The following is a 21,454-nucleotide window of genomic DNA, read 5'->3' as shown; positions in this document are numbered from 1 at the left end:
GATGCGTATGTAATTACCCTTGTAAACTAGAAGTTATGTGAGCAGGAAGCCTCAGTACAATATCTATCTTATTTTCCAAAATACAAACGAGAGAGTTCACAAAATCCAATAGCTATAATACGCTAAAATGACATTGGCACGCAAAAGAAATCAAGTAATCCATCAATACGTTCATAGGGGAATGCAGTATCAAGAAGCCAGGAGTACAGTGGGCATTCCCCTTTATATTTCAATATCAAAACACAAACTACAATATCTGTATATGGTCCCTTAGAAATAGGTCCCCTCGGGAGGCTGAGCCAGCTTACGGTTGTGTGAAGCTGCCATCTCTTTCTTCAGCTGTGTCAGTATATGTTCCATCGTGTACTCCCGCTGCCAGTTTCCCAGAACTGCAAATTTCTTCGGTTCCACCTATATCAAGCGAACAACATACAACAATATTCAATAGTACGATAGAATAATGAAATATGCAACCCTGCACATTTATCAGCTCAATGATGGAAACTCGCCATGATATGTACAGAGTCGCATCATTAGAGGGTTTATCAAATTTTGTTTGTATCATCATTAAAATGTGTGTAGGGTGGGATATTTCGACTGTATGTGTAAAAACGGTAAGACTTTTAAGCATAATGCCAAATATCCTCATCAGGAAAGGGTCAAGCAACCACCTGGTTCGGTACATGAGTAAATTCATCTCCAAGACGGGTAAGTTCAGAAAAAGTTAAATATTCATTGTTCCAACAATACACATATTAGTATCAAAGGATCATCAACTAACATAGAATCCGGCAACAAGGATCAAAAGATACCCTATCCAGGATTTATACATGGCAAGGGCACAATTTACATGAATATATTAGTTATCTAAAATGATTGTTTGCTACAACATAGCCAACAAGAAGAAAATTTTAAGATCATCAATCTTTATATTGTTACAAACTAAACTGTAAACTATGAAGGCCAGACAGGCCACTAGCCCCCAAACTCTTCCGCTAAGGGGAGAGGAGATAACCACAAAGATATTGCACGAGTCTGTGCCTAGTTTTTAATCTCATATAGGCAAATTACATGTAATAAACATTAGATCTATTTCAGGATATAACAATACTATGTCAACAAAAATCGATACTATCAACTTAAAGATGAGATCAGAATTTTCTTACCACGCCGGTATCACGGTTAACGCAAGTCATGTTAATCCGAGAATGGAAGCGAACACTTGGAGGTTTCTCTGGATAATCTTTGTCACAGAATAGCTTCAATTGATATATGCGAGATTCGTGTACAGACTGAGACAAAAACAAAAGGCAATTAAATATTTCACTAAGAGCTGCAGTGTAGGTTGATAAATCCATAAACAAATGAGAAATGATAAACAGCTCTAATCAATTCATGATCAGATGATGCAATGTCTCCTTTCGTTAGAGTTATAGCGTAAGGTCAATAAAACCATAAACAAATGAAAAATGATAAACAAATCTAATCAGTTCACAATCAGATGATGCGATATCTCCCTTTCGTTAAGGGTTATAGTGTAAGGTCAATAAAATCATAAACAAATGAGAAATGGCTAATAACTCCAACCAGTTCATGATTAGATGATGCAATATCTCCTTTCATTAAGGGTCCGTTTAATTGCAAAAATGGAATTGAATTGGGTGGAAAACAAATTCCAGAGAATTGAATTGCCAAGAATTGTTTTCCTGGGAATTGTAAATTATTGTGTTTGATTGGTATAATTTTCCACGTGGAAAATGTTGAAATAAAAGTGTTTTTTATATTCGTTTGACTTTGTTTTACATGAAAATTGTCAATTAAAATGATATAATTTACTTGTATTGGGGATGACATTGGTTTCCATCGCCAAAAAGCCAAAAAATAAAAATAAATAAATAAATAATTCAAGAAAATCATCTATTTTTTAGTGTTTATTTGGCTTTATTTTACATGAAAATTATCATGAAAGAGAAATATTTTTTTACAATAATTTTTAGAATTGGTTTCCATTGCCTAAAAAAAAAATCGCTACAATCGCCGGGAATTCCAATTCTCACCATATGGTGAGAATTGAAATTCCACCAAATTAAGGAATAGCACAACTTCTAATAAAAGTTGGAAACCAATTCCATGGAAAATCTTGTGAATTAAACACTACATTTTGGGAGGAAAATGGAGCTAGAAACCAATTCCATGGAAAATCTTGTGAATCAAACACTACATTTTGGGTGGAAAATGGTTCCATCCAATTCCATGGATTTGGGTGAATCAAACACTACCTAAGAGTTAAATTGTAAGGTCAATAAAACCATAAACAGATGAGAAATGACTAATAGCTGTAACCAGTTCATGATCACATGATGTGATATCTCCTTTCATTATGAGTTACAGTGTAAGGTCAACAAAACCATAAATAAATGAGAAATGCCTAATAGCTCTAATCAGTTCATGATCCGTGATGCGATATCACAAACATTTAAATTAATTATTCCATCAAAATCAAATTCCACACTCTACCAACTCCTGTAGAAGTTAATTAATTCCATACTCTAACAAATCCGATAGAGGTTTAGTATTGATAATATACTTTGACGGAAAAAAATTGAATCATCTTGCCATAAAAAGAATACAGCTATTTATGGACAATGCCACCATCTGAATGCTTGCAAAGATTCAGAATAGAACAATGGTAGCTGCAGACCGAAAAAAAAAAAAAATGTGTTCATGTGACGGATTCACTCATTTGACACTATAAGGTGATTCAACAAGTGCCACAATTAGTATCGTTACCTGACAGCAACCAGTAAAATATTAATAAATCCATCGTGACATGAATAGCCACAACCTTGTTTGCTTGTCCATTATGAAATCCTCTAGAGCAGCGTAACCCTAGGATATTATCATAAGGAACAATGAAAAAATCCGGAACTTGATTCAAAATCCTCTAGACTCTTTTAGATTTTCTCTTTCATGTTCAGTTTCTTAAGTTGTCTGCTAGCCATACAAATAAATTCAAGTATAGAAATCAACGTCATTCCACAATTCTGTTCATTATTCTCCAAAAAGGACAATAACTTATTCTTATATTGTATAAAGAATAAAAGAAAAATTATGCTGGTGAATAATAAATTTTAATTATTGTTTCGTTATCTTTAAAAAATGGAACTCGTTATCTATCTTTCCAAGGCCAAAAACCTCACATTGAGCAAAAAAATTAGTGTGTCAATAAAGGAAGGATAAATGTAACGTCCCAAAAAATAATAATAATAATAATAATAAATAAATTTTTTTTTTTGATTTTGTATTATATATATTTAGAAAAGTTGGGGATTATAAATGGAATAGGATTTTAATTTCTATTTTATTTAGGATACAGAATTAGATAACGATGGAATAAGTTTTGGTATATCAATATTAGACTTATTTTGAAGGTTGTAATTAATTAGAAGTCTTTATCTCAAGAAAAAATTGTTTTGGATAAGATGAAACCAAGTTAGATCAGAACAAAGTAAAACAAGGAAAAAGATAATCCTAACTAATTAATTAGCTTATTCATCCACTGAAATCTTCCCTCAATCAACAAACACGTGTGTTGTTTATTTACATTATTAGAGGACATTAAGTAAACAAAATATTAATATTATCATAGTCTAATAGAAATTTATTGGAGGATCGTTTATGAAACTAATCACAATTAGATATCATAAGTGATGGGCAGATTAATCGTTGATAATTAATACAAATCTTTTAGTTAATCCCAAATCCAATTTAATTGGGATAAACATCAAAACTAATTCTAAATTCATTAGGAAACAACAAATAGACTACAGTATATATATGCCATTAGAATAAGTAAAATATCGCTATCTAGAGCAATCTTCTGAATAAGAAAATGTGATTGTCCCACTTGCTCTTTTGAAACCAGAAACAAGATACCCACTAAATATCCAAAGCAGAGAAATTTAGGAGAAATTAGAACGTGCAATCAAAATTTTTCTTTGGAGCTATCAAGGTAAGATACTTTAAGTGCAAATGTTTTTGTTTCTTTATGCGTTTATGTTCAATAAAAAAATGCATGGATTGCTAGTAGACATTCGTTTTTTTAAAGAGATATGAAATCTTATGGGATTATAAGAGGATCTAAGATGGGTGTGTCGCTTGATCATCGATATACTCCATAGGATCAAATGGTATGAATTGTAATTTTTATTGTTATATATATGTATATGAAAACTGCACGTATCTTATTGGGTGTTTTCGAATACTCACTCTTACAAATTTTTACAGGTTAATTCGGGTCGATTGGAATTGTGGAAGGACAGTGATGCGGGCTGCCGTGTGGGTCAAATGAAAAGAAAAATAAATGAGTTTACTGTCTTTAAATTTACCAATTAGTTTAATTTTGTTTCAAATGTGTTATTTGAATTAGTTAGGAGTTTATGTTATGTTTAGATAAAATTTCATATTTTAAATTTAGACTTATAAATGTTGCAGTTATTTGTTTAATAGATAATTTTATTTTTATAGTTCTGCACTTAAAATAAAGAAAAATGAGTTTTTCGTAACGTTCCGAAGTTTATAAAAAATTGGGGCGTTACAATACAGGGCACTGGTTCAAATAAAATCATAATCTCCAAGTAAAAAAAGGCAGATTATACATCTATCCCAAGCATTTACCCTTTAGAGGAGATGATGCTAAGCCAAGCGGCAAGTGCTAAAAAGAGAATAAAATACTCACATTATGAGGACCTATAATAGTGCCAGTCCAGGATCGCATGTAAATGTCATCTCCATCATCCATTCCATAACTCACAGTACCATCTCCAATTCCTTTTTCTCCACGTTCCAATTCCTCCAGCAATCTGAAATTTCGAGGTACTGCAAGGAACCTTAAAGATATGAGATGCAACATATTTTATTTCTTACAGATATGTAACTATTCCATCTCCTATATAAAGTAAAAATCCCATTATCAGATAAATTAGAAGTTCATTGTTCATCTGGAAGTTAAAAATTAAAATAATTCTCTACTGCAGAGCAATATAGAAAACTCAACCAAAACAAATCATGAAAACATAGACTACAACAGAAAATCCAGATCTCTAAAAACCTGGAGAAATAGTCGCCCATCGAAGTTTGGTACATATAAGAACTTGAACTCAGAAAACTATTAGTGTCCTCCCAAAAATACAACTGTCTGTCTCAAGTCAAATGTCCTAGTAAAACTCGACAAAACCTTACTTAAATGTGATGGAACTATAAATTTTTAGTCATGTTCCCAGTTTACCATTACACGCATAACAAAAATGTGGACCATATTTCATTGTATATAAAAAGATGTGTCTAAATTTGAATGGTAATTTAATTTAGACAAGGCAATGTGGGAAAGAATAATTTGAGAATAAGCCGCTTGAATAAAAGCATATAGTGTTCCAAGGCATGCTGAAAAGGAATGGAGGGTATTCATATGAGACAGAGGTAACTATTAAATTTGTACAGATTAGCTTAGCTTCTTAAACAGATCAAATATGTATTCTGCACGGACACATCTCATTCATTGTATGTGTTCACCTAGTACAAGAAGGTTAATAATTACTGATTTGGCACCTGATTAAAGATTAAAGTATAAATATATCCTTGAGTTACAACTTAACCAATACTATGGCTGGTGACTATATAAACAAACATGCTTTTGCCCAAAAGAAATTGGATAGATTTTATTAAATATGGTAGCCAGATTTATGATATCGAAATTTGCAATGAAATATAAAAGGTCAAACTATCTTGCCAAAACAGCTCCAAAATTTATTGAACTAATAACAGAGCGTGCAAATTAACTCATACACCAATCAATAATATCACACAAACACAAAAACAGAACAAAGAAGGTGGTAATTCAAGCAGGTGGACATAAGATCACTCGTTTAATTTCCTTAAACAGCAAAAATGAAACAACCAAAATTCCTAACCCGATTCGCAAACCCCCTCTCCTGCACTGCAAGAAAAAACTTCACTTTCTCGTTTAATTTAGATAAGTGATACAGTAATAACTCAATCAAATTCATGTACAAATCCACCTCAATTAAACAAATAATAAACCAAACAAATTGAAAAGCTTTAAAATGTTACAGTTCCAGCAGCATTCACACTTCCCTTCAAAATTGATCAAATTGTGTATTAAAATAAGATTTTCAAACATTAAGAAAAAGAAACGCATCAAATTAGTAGAAACTAAATATAGTAATGGCACTAAACACAAAAGCTGCCACCGATGGCATGCCTGATTAAGTCTTTGATTCTCTAAGAATGAATGGTGACAATTTTACCAACAAACACAAGAGGAAGTCAACACAACATATGGCAATCCAAAGTATGAAACTCCCGACTCTGGAATCAGAAAAGCAAACTTTGAAATCAAACAATTCATAGAAATCACAAGAATAAAATCCCTTAACGCATGACAATCAAGAAAGCAATCCTTGGCAATCTCAAGAGTCACGGCAAGAGAATGATGATTCCACGACTCATGGAAATTAGAAAGGTAAACTTGGAAATCCCACAAACTATGGTAACAAGAAGACTAATTTTTGCATAAATCACAACAATGTATTCTAGCATGGAAAAAAGGTTTTTATATTTCAACAATAAATTCAATTATTTTGAATTCAACTTTTTTTGACTGTAAATACTCGTGGTTTAAAGCTTCTTTCATCACAAAAGAGAGAATTGAATTTTATTTCATTCATCGCTTTCTTAATTTCTCTTTATCTCTTGTACTCCAATTCATCACAATCGATATTCCAATCAATCGGAAATTAACCCAAAAAAAAAAACCAATGAAACAACAAACAGATTTTTCAGATATAACCCAGATGAAAATTCACCATATAATGACAACAATCACACGCCACAATCAGATTCACCTCGGAGATTTCATGCTATTACAGAAAAGAATCAAGAAACATGGATAAAAAAATAAACCAAAATATATCATTTTTTGAGATAGATTACTACTAACCCACGACACTTGATCCTGCAGAGCCAAGAGTCATGGTGAATATGAAATCGGTTATTGGGGTCGAGATCGATTTGATTGAAGAGAGAAATGAACAGAAAAAAGCGAGTTGAGTCTTTGAAAAGGTTGATAAAAAGGAATAAAGTTAAAAAGTAACAAAATTATTGGATTGAGGACAGAACGCGTTTGGTTCAACTTAGAAGTTTCTATTTTTGTGAAAAATAAAATAAAATTTAAAAGTAAATTTTGTTAGAGAAAATTAATTTTGATAAAAAAATTAATTTACTTTTAAACATGATCAAAATAAATAAATAAAAAACACTGAAATTGCAATCATTAATTTGATGGAAAAAGATACACGTCTAGTCAAATGACGCTCCATATTGGTGGGGGTCTGCGGGACATGTGACCGTAGAAGTCAAGCACAACTGTAATTTGATTGATCAATTGTTACCTTTCCAATAATATTATTTACTTATAGGCGCGATTCTAAAAATGTGTGTCTAATCAAAAACGTGTTGTAGTGTCCTGCCTAGAATTTAGACGTGCGAAAAAATATCAACTCTTTTGTTGACCACCCAATATGAGCCTAGACCATACAGAGCACGTATTTATTTCTTCAATCATCTAGTTGTACAAAATAAGTTGATAAAAATGGTTGACAAAACAAGTTTTGACAGAATCTTGACCTTTGATTTCAAATGATCTAAAAAAAATGTTTTTGAGATGATTGATGTAGATGTTATTTTGTAAACTAACTTTGTCAGCTAATTTTGTACAAATAGCATGACTATTATTTCTTTAGAAAAAATTATTCCACGTACCTTCATTTCTTCTAAAGAACAAAAACTACCCCTACTATTATTTCTAACTTTACCATATATATAACTTTCTAACAAATGCCCTCTTTACATTTTATATATGTATAAACCATATATCATTATCCTAATTAGTAACCAACCTTAATCCCCAAAGCACCAACTCATTCACTTGCCGCCGCCATCACCAACTATTGCACGACAATTAACTCCAATTTCATCATCTCACAACCACTATCTCCATAACATACCAACCATTAACAATCTATAAAAAGTCGCTACTTTTTCGTTTTATCGTGCGGAGATGGGGCTATCTCATTGCTTTCTTTGCTTTTAGGCAATGCTTAAAACTACTCAAGACACTCTTGAGCAATGTTTTCGTCGCCCTAAGCTTACCATTATTTCATTTCATACTATTGATTAGTTCTAGATTCAAAGAACTTATACATGATGGCTTCTTTATTACATATCGTTGTCGTAGCTTAGACCATTTATATCTGAACTTCAGTTTCTCCATATTCCTATAAATATTTAGTTTCCAGTTTATTTTTCTTCTTAAATATTCTCAATTTATTACAAGACAAAATTCTTTACTTTTTATTTTGGATTTTTTGTATCTATATTTGCCGGTTGCAATTGATAGCTAATCACCTTTCTTTCAAGTGACTATCTTTCTAATTGTAAGATTATCTTCAAAAAACACTCCAATATAAAATGCTCTCTATTTTTAGAACTAATATTTAAAAATAAGTTTTAAGAAACTCAACATCTCCAAGAGATTCTATAAATACAAATGTTATTTATGTTAAAGAGTTAATGCTTCAAAAAAAAAAAAAGCTTCAAAACTCTCTTTTTTAATGAATAAGAATCGCATTTAATAAATACAGATTTCAATACTCTACTTTTTAAATTATTTAAATCATATTTTAATTGATCGGTCATTGACATATAAAAAAATATGTTAAATAAAATATGAAGAGAAAACAATAAGTGTTTCTTGAGAAAAGTAAAATGAAGAGCCAAAATAGAGAGTATTGTTAGAGTTCATAAGAATTTTGAATTTATTTATAAAGAGAATCTTATGAATTATAGATAGCATCTTTAAATTTAGATAGTCAAACTCATTCTTCACTCTTAGTTTATAATGATTACATTAATAAGTTACATATTTCAATAATCTATTTTTCACGAAAAGATAAATTCATAAATGTTTAAAAAATATGAATAGTCAAAATAGAGAGCATTATTGGAATATATAAACAAATTTACTCTCTAGATTTAAAAATATTTTCTATTATACATAAAATGCTATTTACAAATATAGAGTCTTTTGAAGATATTTTACTCATGCTTAATCCAAAAAGCAAAAAAAAAAAAAAGAGCCATTTACTTGGCTAATTAGTTACATATAGATCATTTAATAGCATTTTGATTTTGTTTTTGCGTAATAAAAATTTTAGCATATGAAACAATTTAAATTATTTCCCTTCAAATTATTTATAATTATATTAGTTTGTCTATTTAACCACTTGAATATTTTTATATCATTTCATGTGTGATTTTGTGGCGGTGACACATGTATGACAATTGGTGTTTGTCGATGATAATGATGTTGCGATGGTGGCACGACAGTGCTTTGTGATGGTGGTTGGACATGAAATTAAATTGTGAATTAGTGGTAGGTGGTACTATAAGTTATTCAGTTTAACTATATGTTATTAGGTGAATTTGAATTGTAAATGAAGATAAACAACGTAACACACATATTACACTATAAATACCATACGTGTAACCTAAAATAAGAATTTTGTTATTTTAATTCGACTTGAGAAGGCTGTGACATTGCCAAATATAGTGGAGTGTTGAAGGTAATAATTTTTGAGATGGTACGCTTTGTGCATGTTGTTGTTGAACAAAAAACGTAGGAGTAACAAAACATGTCGCTTGTGTAGAACTTGAATTATTCAAATAAGATTGTTTTAAATGGAAAATGCAGTATATTTTGAAAAATTATAAACCGAGGTAAATATTTAAATATTGATTTTTATTGAGTAAAGGATGTATATGTATATTATTTATTATTATTTTGACAATAGTATGTGTTTGTGAAGTTTTCCTTACACTGTCTAAAGTCTTGACCCATTTAACAATAGTTTATTCTTTATAATTGAAAATTGTCTAGTTTTTAAAAAAATTGAAAATTATATAATCATAGGAATTAATAAGTAATTATAATATTTATGATTTTAGATGTTTGATATATAGGGTTAATTTCACAAACGGTCACTGTACTTATCTGAAAATTACAAAACAGTCGCTGAAGTTTAAAACTTGCAGAAAGTGTAACTAAAGTTTAGAGCGCTTTCAGAAAGGATCACTGAAATTTACAAACTTGCAGGGAGGGTCACTGAAGTTTAGAGCACTTATAGAAAGGGTCACTGAAGTTCACAAACTTGCAAAAACGGCCCGATAACAATTTCAAGTTTAGAAATAACTCAAATAAGCCTCCGTTTGGATAAAAAATTATAAATAAAACTTTAAATTTTCCGCTTATAAGAAGTTTAGGCATTGTTTGCGTTGCATTTAAGCTTTTAGTTTTGAGTTTTGAATTCATTTTGATTTTTCTATTTTGAGTGTATGTTTTAAAATTGTGGAAAATACGTTTAATTTGTCATTTTGCAAAAAAAAAAGCATTTGGTTGGAATTTATAAAATGAATTTGATTATTCAGAATAAAACAATTTTGTGCCAATATATTATCAAATAATATAAACATTTTAAGTATTTGATTTACAATCAGAAGAAATTTTTGAATTATTTTAATTTATAATATTTTGAGTTTTATGTTATAAATTTATTCTCGTTTAAAAAAAAAATTCCAAAAATGCAAAATCAAACAAGTTTTGAATATTTTACAATGTTGAAAACTTAAAGGAAAATTATATATGTACATTAGCCATGCCAAAATCTTTTACAGTATTGACACGTGGCGATATTTTGAATTAGAAAAAAGGGTCAAACAGTCATATCCACTTGGTTTCTCTCCCATCATTTATTATCCACCAGATCCACTTTCTTTCTCTCCCATCATTTATTATCCACCTAACCACTTATCTCAACCACTCATTTATCACTATTGTCTCTCAAATAGACTCTGTGTGTGTGTGTGTCTCTCTCTCTCTCATTATCTGAATATAACCATCTAAATCTGAAAATTTCCAAACTCCGTCTCTGCAAACCGTTGGTGCTACGATCTCAACTTTTCCAAACCGTCAGCGTCTGAAATTCTCGAAATCGATTGTACAGTATGTGGAATTTCCAAACATCTATAAGCTATTGTATGTCGTAATGTTAATATATATTCTATATGCATTTTTTGCCTTGATCAAGAACAAGTGCTACATTCTCTCTCATTAACTTTTTTTGAAATGATTTGCATTTTGTCTACCAATTTTTATATTGTCTCTTAGTTCTGGGTTATTCAATTGTTTATATATATTCTGTATGTATTTTTTTCAATGCTCATAGAATCAAAAGACAACTGATTTGATTGAAAATAATTTGTTTAGGGAAGTGCCAGCTCATTGAATGATTCTTCTTTAGAACTTATTGAAATTCCTTCTCCACTTTACTTTTCAATACACATTCGTACTGCTCGAAAAATTGCTTAAGGGATGTTTTGAAATGAACATAACCATCAAAAAATGTATTAATGCTCTCACTTCATTGAGTTGTTGACATGCCTGCTCAAAATGATGTCCTACAAAAAACATGGTACCCATCGTCGTCGCTCATTGTACAATCCAGTTAACCAACCATTTTCTATTAATTCATATTGTTCGAGCATCCTACTCCAACCTTGCTCGAATTCCTCACATCCCTGTACGTCGTATACCAACCCGTGCATCGTGGAAAGAATAGAAGCTTTGTGTCTGTGGTTGCCAAATTTCTCTGGTAACTTCTTCAAAATGTGCCTCAAACACCATCTGTGCCTTGTATTCGGAAAGACAATTCCAATTGCATTCTGTATAGCTCGATCTTGATCCATAATAATTCCACTTGGAGCTATACCATGCATACATTTCAGCCATGTCCTAAAAAGCCATACGAAGGTCGTTGTATCTTCATTTAAAACCAATCCACATCCAATGAGAGTTAACTGCCCATGATGATTCACCCCAACAAATGGAGAAAATGGCATATCATACTTGTTAGTCAAATATGTGGTGTCAAATGTCACTATGTCCCCGAACTCATTACATGCTTCTCTACACCTATTTTCAGCCGAAAAATGTTTTTCAGACGGACCTCATCATCCAAGTTTATACTAAAATAGAAACCATGACTGTTTGTTTGCATCTTTGAGAAATAGGCTTGTATAGCAACAGCATCTCCTTCACCAAGTCGTAACCGACAAACCTTGTCAATGAAATTTTTGCAGTCTTTCTCGACACAAGTTATATTGCTAACCACCAGCCTCAATTACTGCTGAGTTAAAACTCGTATGCAACGATATACCAGCAATATCATTTATTTCGAGCTATCGTTTCACACGTTCGCTAATCTCGCGATTGCAAAGATACAGCCTCGATTTTGATGGACTTGTTCTGTGATTGTGCTCTAGGTGGACAGTGTTATTACGCCACTTTCTTGTTCAGAACATGCTGTCAGTCTCGCTTTACACCCAGTTTGGATGGTTGGTTGAGGCTTAAGACAAGAATTGATAGCACTCATTCGACGGCCTTCTCGGCTGCACGTGAAAGTTACATAACGGACAACCCCGTCATCACCCTTCTTCGAATTCCTTTTTCTAATAGGAAAATTGATTTGGAATGCATAGTTTTTCTAAAATTCAAATACCTCATTTTTATCGTTAAATTTCATTCCAACATGAGGCACGATAATCTCAGTCTCTACCTTTAAGTTGTTATCCTTTGGACTGTCGTCTTCGGAATCTAGAATTTTTAGATATCCTGCATTTACGAAAAAAAAACCATAATGAATTCTCACCGTCGAGACAAATGTACATAGTTCTTAACAAACATTTGGTGGTCATTTTGCCTCCTTAAATATTTCAATTATTCTGTTATTTTAATATCTATGATGCATGGAAACTTCAAAAAAGACTCGATAGCATTTTTCTTTCCTTCTTGATCCACAGATACAAAATTATGATAATTTTCTTAATGCAAAATGCTGATCAATGTAGGAAGCAGTGTAAGAGCACGTTCAGTTCCTTTCCTGCTTATTAAAAGGTAAAATACTTTAGAGGATGAATGGTGTAAGAGCATGATCAGTTCCTGCTTATTAAAAGTACCTTTTGAGGTCCTTAATTGAGTATTATGACTCTGAATACTTCACAAAAATGCTGAATGAGTTTTCTTTCAAGTGAGCTAAACATTCTTTCATAGCAAAAACTAACAAATGCAAACAGAAAACTTAATTGAGTATTATGACCCTGAATACTTCACAAAAATGCTAAATGAGTTTTCTTTCAAGTGAGCTTAACATTCTTTCATAGCAAAAACTAACAAATGTAAACAGAAAAATTAATGAGCCCTTTGCCACACTAATTCACAGTAACAACTAACAAATGCAAACAGGGAGATTTTTGGGAAAAACATAATCTATTGCCTTTTGAAAAATGTGCAAACAACATATTTAATCAGTTACCCGTGCTGTTGCCACCGTTGGAGTAACCGACATTAGAGTTGCCAACTTCCATTTTGACTTCATCTCCATTATAGCTGGGTTTAGGGTCCACCGCAAATGATGGGAACAACGACGCGTCATTCGTCGTCGTGTCGTCTCCGGCGCCATGTCAGTGCTGTCGTCAATCTGGTTTCCCCGTCATTCCATTTGTCGATAGCAGTGAAGGATTTGGGGGAAAGTGTGATTTGTAGGAAAATTTCTCGCAAATGGTAAATGGTGGAAAAATGGGTAGGGAAAATGGTTTGGGTCATTTGTCTGACAACGTGTTTTTTTTCCCTTCAAATTTCAGCGATATTTTGAATTTCAAGATATCCCCACATCAACATAATGTAACAAATTCGGTAGGAAGAGGCTTTACGTGTAGATTGAAGTTAATTTTATACATCCACCCAAACATGCTTTCCTAATGCCCGGTAGGAAGAGGCTATACGTGTAGACTGAAGTTAATTTTTTACGTGTAGCTTTGAAACATCAAATCAAATGCCCCTTATATTTTTATACATCCACCCAAACATGCTTTTTTGAACGTAACCAAGTTAATTTTAAAAATGACACTGAAGTTTGTGGAAACTTTTAAGTTGGTTCATGGTATTAAAATCGAATGAGGAAAAATTAGAGACCACAGTCCCTAAACCATTCAATTTCAAACATTTATGATCCAACTCATGAATTTACTATTTTCTTTAACTAATTTTATTATTATTATTATTATTTTTTGCATATTATCCTACTCTTTAATTAAACAAAAATTCAATAAGCGACAGAAAAAATTAAAAAGAAACGAAGAAACCTACATAGACTAAAGATGGCAAATTTTCCTACCTCGCATCGTCGCACCTGAATCTAGTATTTAATTTTTTTCAATTTAAATCATATTTAAAAAACATTTTAAATAAAATTTATTTATTTTGAATTTCATCGCTCTTTCAATCTCAAATAAGACTTATATCCAAATCACTAACCTGGTTAGACTTTGTTCTTACTGTTGGATGAATTTTGTGAATAGTGACGCTGAAATAAGTATAATGATGGTGACAAAGTCGAGGTAAGAGTTGGACTCTTTGTCCTTAAGTCGAATTTGCCCCGCAACGGTGCCTACGGATTTCGGCAATCGACTCCCAAGATACAACGGCTACACTTGTGTTTGTAGCACTCCAAAACACAAGTACAACGAACCAAATTTAGGTTTATGTACTCCAAGGATGAAATGAAAGAAAATGAAATGATTTTGATTTTGGATAGAAGAGAGGATGAGAGACGTTTTGCATATCAAACTGTGTGGAATAGGACACCCAAATGGTCCTATTTATAGACCATGAAAGGGTGTGGACGAAATGGTTGAGGCCAAATCATGCACCTTTTCAAAACAATGCACCATTATGAAAAGGTGTCTATTCACTGATTTTCATCCTTTTTCGTAATTTCTCATTCATCCGATATTGATTTTCGAAATGTCAAATATACCCTTCAATACATGTAGAGAAATCAAAATTCTCTTTCGGGGGCGTTGCCTCCGACCCCCCACGAGGGGCGCTGCCCCCTCGACCCCCGCGACCTGACCGGTCAGGTCGATCCCCGTTTATGCGCCCCGAAGCGGCGAAGTGGCAAATAATTTTGCCTAAACGGATTGAATCGAGCTTTTGAGTATTTTGCCGAAGTCGATACGAACTTTAATCGATTTTCAATTCTCGATTTATTTAACTAATATCCAACATATTTTCTTGTGAATCTCTACAGTCCTTTGTCTATAAATAGGACTGAAGTCTGATACTTGAGGAAGAGAGCAAGAGTGATATCGTGAGAGTCTGGGGAATCACATTCTGTAGGAAGAGAGTGAGATAGCGGGAGAAATTCTTGCAACAGAATCTCTGCAACTTTCTGTGATAGTTTTCTGGTGTGTTCTTGGTTGAGTGGTGAGTGGTGGTGTTTTGTGTAAAATAAACACTGTGTAATATCATCTTGTATGGCAGATTCACTGGGGGTTAAATTCCCTGTATTGGTTGATGAATTTTGTCCCAATAACATGAAACTCTTGTGTTCTTGATCTGCTTTCTTTCCTTGGTTCATATTCTGTCATTTCTGGGTACTCTTTTCTAGTATGCAAATCTGAATTCATCTTTCCTGGGAGATGAAAAATCCTGACATACAAGTCACTCGCGTTGATCAACAAGTGCTCACATCCGTTGATTTAATAATCATTTTTTTGGGGATATCTTCACCCAATCAATCTTGTTGCATTTCGATGAATGATAACGCTATTTCATGTGGAATTGAGCCTCTAAGTAAAATATTTAGGTGGTCAAAACATACTCTTTCTTTTTCGAACGTTTATTTTATTTATAGTCAATTCAATTTATTTTCCATATTGAGATTAGGTGGAGATATGTTTATATTAGTTTTCTTAAAGATTATCATTGATTAGAAGAGTAAGTAAACTTTATGCACTTATTTGGACCTATAAACTTGCTTATTTATTGATAAATAAAGTAGATATCTACTTAATTTAGAATAAATATGAATAGTTTTAGGTAAAATCCTATGATAAGTGTATTTTATACACTTATTCGGGTGCTTAAAATGACAATATTTGGTGGTCCTTTTAACAAATTATATCATAATTTTTTTATTTTATGCTTAATAGATATATTTCACGATCAAAAAGGGAGTTGAAGAGAAGAAGCAAAAATGGGCGAAAAGTGGCAAAATTCAAGTACAAGGACTAAATTGGCTAGTTGATGCAAAGTTTGGAAATCAAAATTCATTATCTTGAAAATTAAGGACTTGGAAGCAAACACTATAAATGGGCCTCAACTAGACTTCCACGTGGGCTGCTGATTGAACTTCTTGACCTAGAAGGACCCGCATGTATGCAAAGTGAAATTAAAAAGTCCAAGTGAAAGTGATTTTCGGTGGCTGCTAGGTTTTATTTTTTATATATATACACCATTTACACGCCGAGGAGGGGGGGAGCCGAACTAGGGAGCAAATTGGACTCCACTTTGGGGTAAATTATTGAGGCTCAATAGCACAGAAAATCGGGAGAGATACATACGAATTGGAGAGGTGGAATTGGGGAGACAACCTGGGGGAATTGGTTGCTGGAAATTAGACTTACATACATATATAATTACGCCTTGCAGCCAGCAAAACGACTTTTCTGGAAGGAGAACTGCAGCCGGCCAAATACAACACTTCGGAAGAATTTCTAACGGCTGGACAAAAAATTCAATTGCGGACTGCTAGGATTGATTGGAAGAAGGCCCGACACACAATTGGATAAATCAATTGAGAAACGTGTAAAGCATAGAGGGAAGCTGAAAGTAGATTTGGAGGCAAGAATTGAAGCTGCCGACAATTAATATATTTACATACACACGTAAAGACGGCAGCTTGAGGAGGCAGAATTGAGAAGTTCCAGCTGGGATTACAATTAAATATTGGAGGCACTCACAGAAATTGAGGAGAGGCACACAGAGAAGCTCAGAAATTGCTGGAATTTATCACTTATACGCATAGGAAACCGAGGAAGAATTGGACTCCAAACATTGAAGCTGTCGGCTGGAGTAAAATTGAAATTTCATTCGCGTTTCGTCAATTAATCCCGGTGATATCTTCCATTATTTTATCTTGTGTTTCTTCCATAATTATGAATAGCTAAATTTAATTTAGGGCGAACAACGTAATTTATTTGGAACCCTTTATTTCGTTGATTTAAGATTCTAGTACTTTTATATCTTATGCGTTGATTTTAATGTGGTGCTTAATGCTTTTAATTACTTGATCACTAATTAAATGATTTGTGAGCGATGATTGCGTAGAGATGCGGATTATTTGTTTAGACCACATGTTAAAAGCCGGTAAATCGATATAACGTGTAGAGATACTTATGTTGATTGCTGCGGTCGTGTGTGAATTCTTAGAACCAGTGTTGCGTTTAATTAATTTTAATTTGCATAGAGATATGGAATCAAACTAATTAAATAGGCTCAACGAGAACTCGAGAGGGGTAAGTTGAATACCATAGAAGAATTCGATCGAACATTACTTTAGGTTATATGAATCTTGATTTACGAAGTAAAGGTGACCATTAAGTGAAATTGTTCCGCCCTAAAGTCCCTTTATTATTTGAACTCTCGATCATTTTCTGTTGCATCAATTCGCACATTTTTAAGTAGCTAGATTTAAAAGTCACAACCAATCACTTTTCTCGTTTATTTTCGTCAAATAGAAGTTAGGAATAATAAATTGAGTATTAAAGTATAGTCCTCGTGGGAACGATAATCCGGACTCAAAAGGTCCACTTTACTACTTGTTACGATCCGTACACTGTTTCTTTACAAGTTGTTAAGTGACATCGTATTTACCCCAGAGGACTTGGCATAGGATAAAACCCTAAGTTGTCTATAATGCTCGAACCATCCTATGTTCAAGGTGATAAAGCACAAAATTAGCAAAGTATTACTTGAGAATTTCATTCACCATTTATTGTAAATTTAGCTGATTTTTAGTTGATTTTATTCTCTTTATTTAGCTGATTGTATTCCCCACTGTATAGGCTAGATTAGTGGGATTGACTTTGTTGGATTTGTGGGATTGATCTCCTTGCCTGTATATATATACTTGTAATAATTTCTGTCAATACACACCAGAATATTCATTGAATTTCTATAGGTTTGGCCTCCATTTTTTTAAAATTCATTTTCGATTATACATTCTTCCATAAAATAATATTACACGTAAATTGAAAACATTTTCTCATTTTTTACATTCATTCTCTAAAAAAATTACTATTTCGAAACTCATTTTCCCTCAAACTTTCATTAAAATGGAACCGAAACAAGGGATTCCTCTGATTGCTAGAAACCTCCAGCATGGTGCGTCATTTCAACGTTTATTTTACTTTTTCTTGTTGATAACTATATGATTATGTTTCCTGTCCTCTGAAATTTCTTTCCTTTTAAGTCAAAGCAAACAAAGTTCTTAAATAATTGATCAGTTGCGTCATTTCTTTTAGACTTTTAGTTCTAGTTGTAGATTAAGAACTCTTATCATGTGATTACTATTTTATTAATCTGTTATTGGCCACTTGCTTAATCTATTTTTTATTTCTAGTTGCAAGTTAAACTAGTTTTACTTAGACATTTTATAAATGATATTTTTAAACAGTTAATTGTTTATTCTATACAGCCCTTGTTTGAGCCACATTATTTTGATAAGAATACATTTTGAAATAGTATATTGATGAGAAATATTGATTAAAAAATAAGGAAAAGTTTTGGATTTACATGTAAAATTATTTTATTGAAGAATGTGTGGTTGAAATAATGTCAAATCAGTGTTTAAAAATATATTTTTTTGTAAGAATGTGGCTCAAACAGAGCTGTGACTTTTTATTTTTGTAATTATTTGAAATTTTATCGGTTTATGCTGAGCTTTACGCTTCAAAGCAGCCAAGGTTTACTTTTTTGACTCAGGTAAAACACCTCCGTACCTGGTTAAGCCTTTGAAGCATTTGTACATGCAAATTTGTGTACATGTACGACTATGTTACTAGTCACATGGTGTAATTTTCAGGTTTTTGTAATCCTTATGTAATTTTTTTTCGTTTATTGTGCTACAGATGTCTTTGCATCTCGACAATCTTTCGTCTCGAATTCATAAAGATGAACTGGAACGTACTTTCTGGAGGTTTGGTAGGTGTATTATACGGATAAAAGACAAATATCGGTTTGTAGTCAATGATTCTCCTGCAAGTGCTGAAAAAGCTCTTAGAACAATTCCAAGGCAGAAGAATCTGTGTACAGCCAGCAATCATATCATGGTCAAATAGGCAGCCTCGAGCCTTGCAGCGATTTGATATAGGTGGTAAGTCACACAAGCCACCACGTGGAAGATACTCACTCAAAGAAAATGACGACTGAAGGGCATGGTCATGTTGTAAATGAAATTCGATCACAAGATTGATTTTCAAGTAAGTAGATGGTGAAGGCAGAAAGTCTGATTCTTCTGACCTGGTTGATGAAGGAAGAAGTTTCCATTGAATCGATTTTATTCGTTACGCAGGGGGAAAAGGATGGTGCTGTTTTTGATGATTCTCATGAAGCAGGAGGTGCTGGGAAGAACCACGTGGAAGATAATAGGTGTGGAAAGCAGGTCGTGGATCCATCGTATGTAAAGAGTTTAGAAAATGGATTGGAATTTGACTGGTATGAACCTTACTACATTGATGACAAAAAAGAGCTAAAGGAACTTCAAGATGTATCCCCTCTGAGTGGTTCACCCGCTTGAAGCAAGTCTATAGACAACAACAACAAAAAAAAAAAAAAAAAAAAGGAAAAGGAATTGGACAAAATGATCATCATGAAACTTTGTATCGTCCCAGCAATCCAGCATCTCGAAAAACTTGCTACTTGTGTGGAAAAGAGGGTCATGAAATGTGGAAGTGCCCCTCAGAGCTGAAGAGACCCACAGCAAGGTCTCAACTGCTGTGCCAAAGTAGTGATGCTTCTCGGGAGCCCTCTACTTCAGGAAATAATCTGAGATTGCTTAGACGTAGAGATTCTCTCCCAGCACGGCTTACGTTCAGACACAGGGAACAAAAGTACAGGGAGAAGAAACGAAATATGAAGGATACGAATGTATAGAGAGATCGTTTGAAGAAAGCAAGGGTCCTGTTGTTTTCTTCAACCCACTCTGATTATACTGCATCCAGATTGCAGTCACCTTCAAGATCATTAAGCTCTGTCTGGGTTATTTCACATTCCAAGTCCAAATCAGTGTCATCCAGAAATAGTTCTCCGTCAGCTCATTCGTGTTCTTCAACATCACACCATATTAGATTTATATCCTTCAGGTCAAGGGTGACATCAAGGTCAAACTCTCCTGCATCTTTGGCTTCGAAGGTATCCCTTGATAGGCATTTATCTTCCTCTGCAAATAGAATTCTATCAGATTACATGGGAGGTGAGGAACTGGTAAAACGTGTCTGTTCTGAAAATATCACAGTTACAGTGGAAAATGAGTCTGCAGCCGCATCATTGAAAGTGAAAGTGGAATTCGAAGCAAAGAAAGAGGATCTTGCCCAAAAGTTTGACGTGCACAATAATGCCATCACTAGTGAAAAGTGTTAAAGAGTCCCATAGACTGCGGTCAGACAACAGTAATCACAGTTCAGATAGTGTGAAGTTGCTAGGTGGAAAAGAGACAAGGGGACCTCCAAATGAGGACTGTGTATTGGAACATGCCCCGAAAAAAGAGCCTGAAATCTCTGTGAGATCTTCCCATTCAACAAGACTGTCCTCGGATGAAATATACATGGTTCTAAAACACCTGGAGCATCCTCAGGAAGATAAAAAGGACTTGCTGAAACTTACTTTTGGGTGTGCTCGTACGTGGCCTTGGGAGATAAGATACTATAGAAGACTGAAGAAACGCTGAGAACTATGCTCGGAGAATGGCAGAGAATAAGGACTCCTGTATAGTTGATAATTGGTAAGTGTATTTTGTACGTTTATGTAGGCCATTAAATTAGAGTGTATGTTAGAGATTTGGATCCATTTCTTTTTTTGGTACGAGGAACTTATCATGAATCTACTAATTTCTGCTGCGTCTGTTATTGTTGCTGGATTGGCTATAGAGCTTGCTTATATTGGACTTGGTGTTAGTTATAGTTTAATTATGCATTAATTATGTTTATTAGGTGGAACTCGATGCAAATTGGTGAAATTGAAAGAAATGAACGAAAATGGGTAAAAAGAAAGAAATTCAAAGTTTGGGGACCAAAGTGTAAGCATTTAATAGTTGATTTGGACCATATAATGATGATTGGAGATCACATATCATCAATTGAATGCAATTGGAGGTTAAAAGAGTAGAATATATTTGTAAGTATTTTCACAAATCAATTTGCT

The 21,454-nt window shown here is 33.2% G+C and overlaps 1 protein-coding gene and 1 long non-coding RNA gene across 2 annotated transcripts; one reads left to right on the top strand and one right to left on the bottom strand.

Moving 5' to 3' along the window:
* Positions 1-33: 33 nt before the first annotated feature.
* Positions 34-7,178, bottom strand: LOC111366279 (ubiquitin-conjugating enzyme E2 variant 1C-like). The gene is made up of 4 exons (XM_022987007.1): positions 7,019-7,178; positions 4,739-4,878; positions 1,167-1,292; positions 34-411 (listed from the first exon to the last, which is right to left on the bottom strand). The coding sequence occupies exons 1-4, from the start codon at positions 7,050-7,052 to the stop codon at positions 271-273; spliced, it is 441 nt and encodes a 146-aa protein (XP_022842775.1). The 5' UTR covers positions 7,053-7,178; the 3' UTR covers positions 34-270.
* An 8,088-nt stretch (positions 7,179-15,266) lies between these two features.
* Positions 15,267-17,277, top strand: LOC111366278. The gene is made up of 2 exons (XR_002697620.1): positions 15,267-15,457; positions 16,186-17,277. It is a non-coding gene; the product is annotated as an uncharacterized LOC111366278 (long non-coding RNA).
* Positions 17,278-21,454: the final 4,177 nt, after the last annotated feature.

The sequence above is a fragment of the Olea europaea genome, chromosome 17, assembly GCF_002742605.1.
Source record: "Olea europaea var. sylvestris chromosome 17, O_europaea_v1, whole genome shotgun sequence".
Taxonomy (NCBI): domain Eukaryota; kingdom Viridiplantae; phylum Streptophyta; class Magnoliopsida; order Lamiales; family Oleaceae; genus Olea; species Olea europaea.
This window is presented reverse-complemented; position numbering and strand designations above follow the sequence as displayed.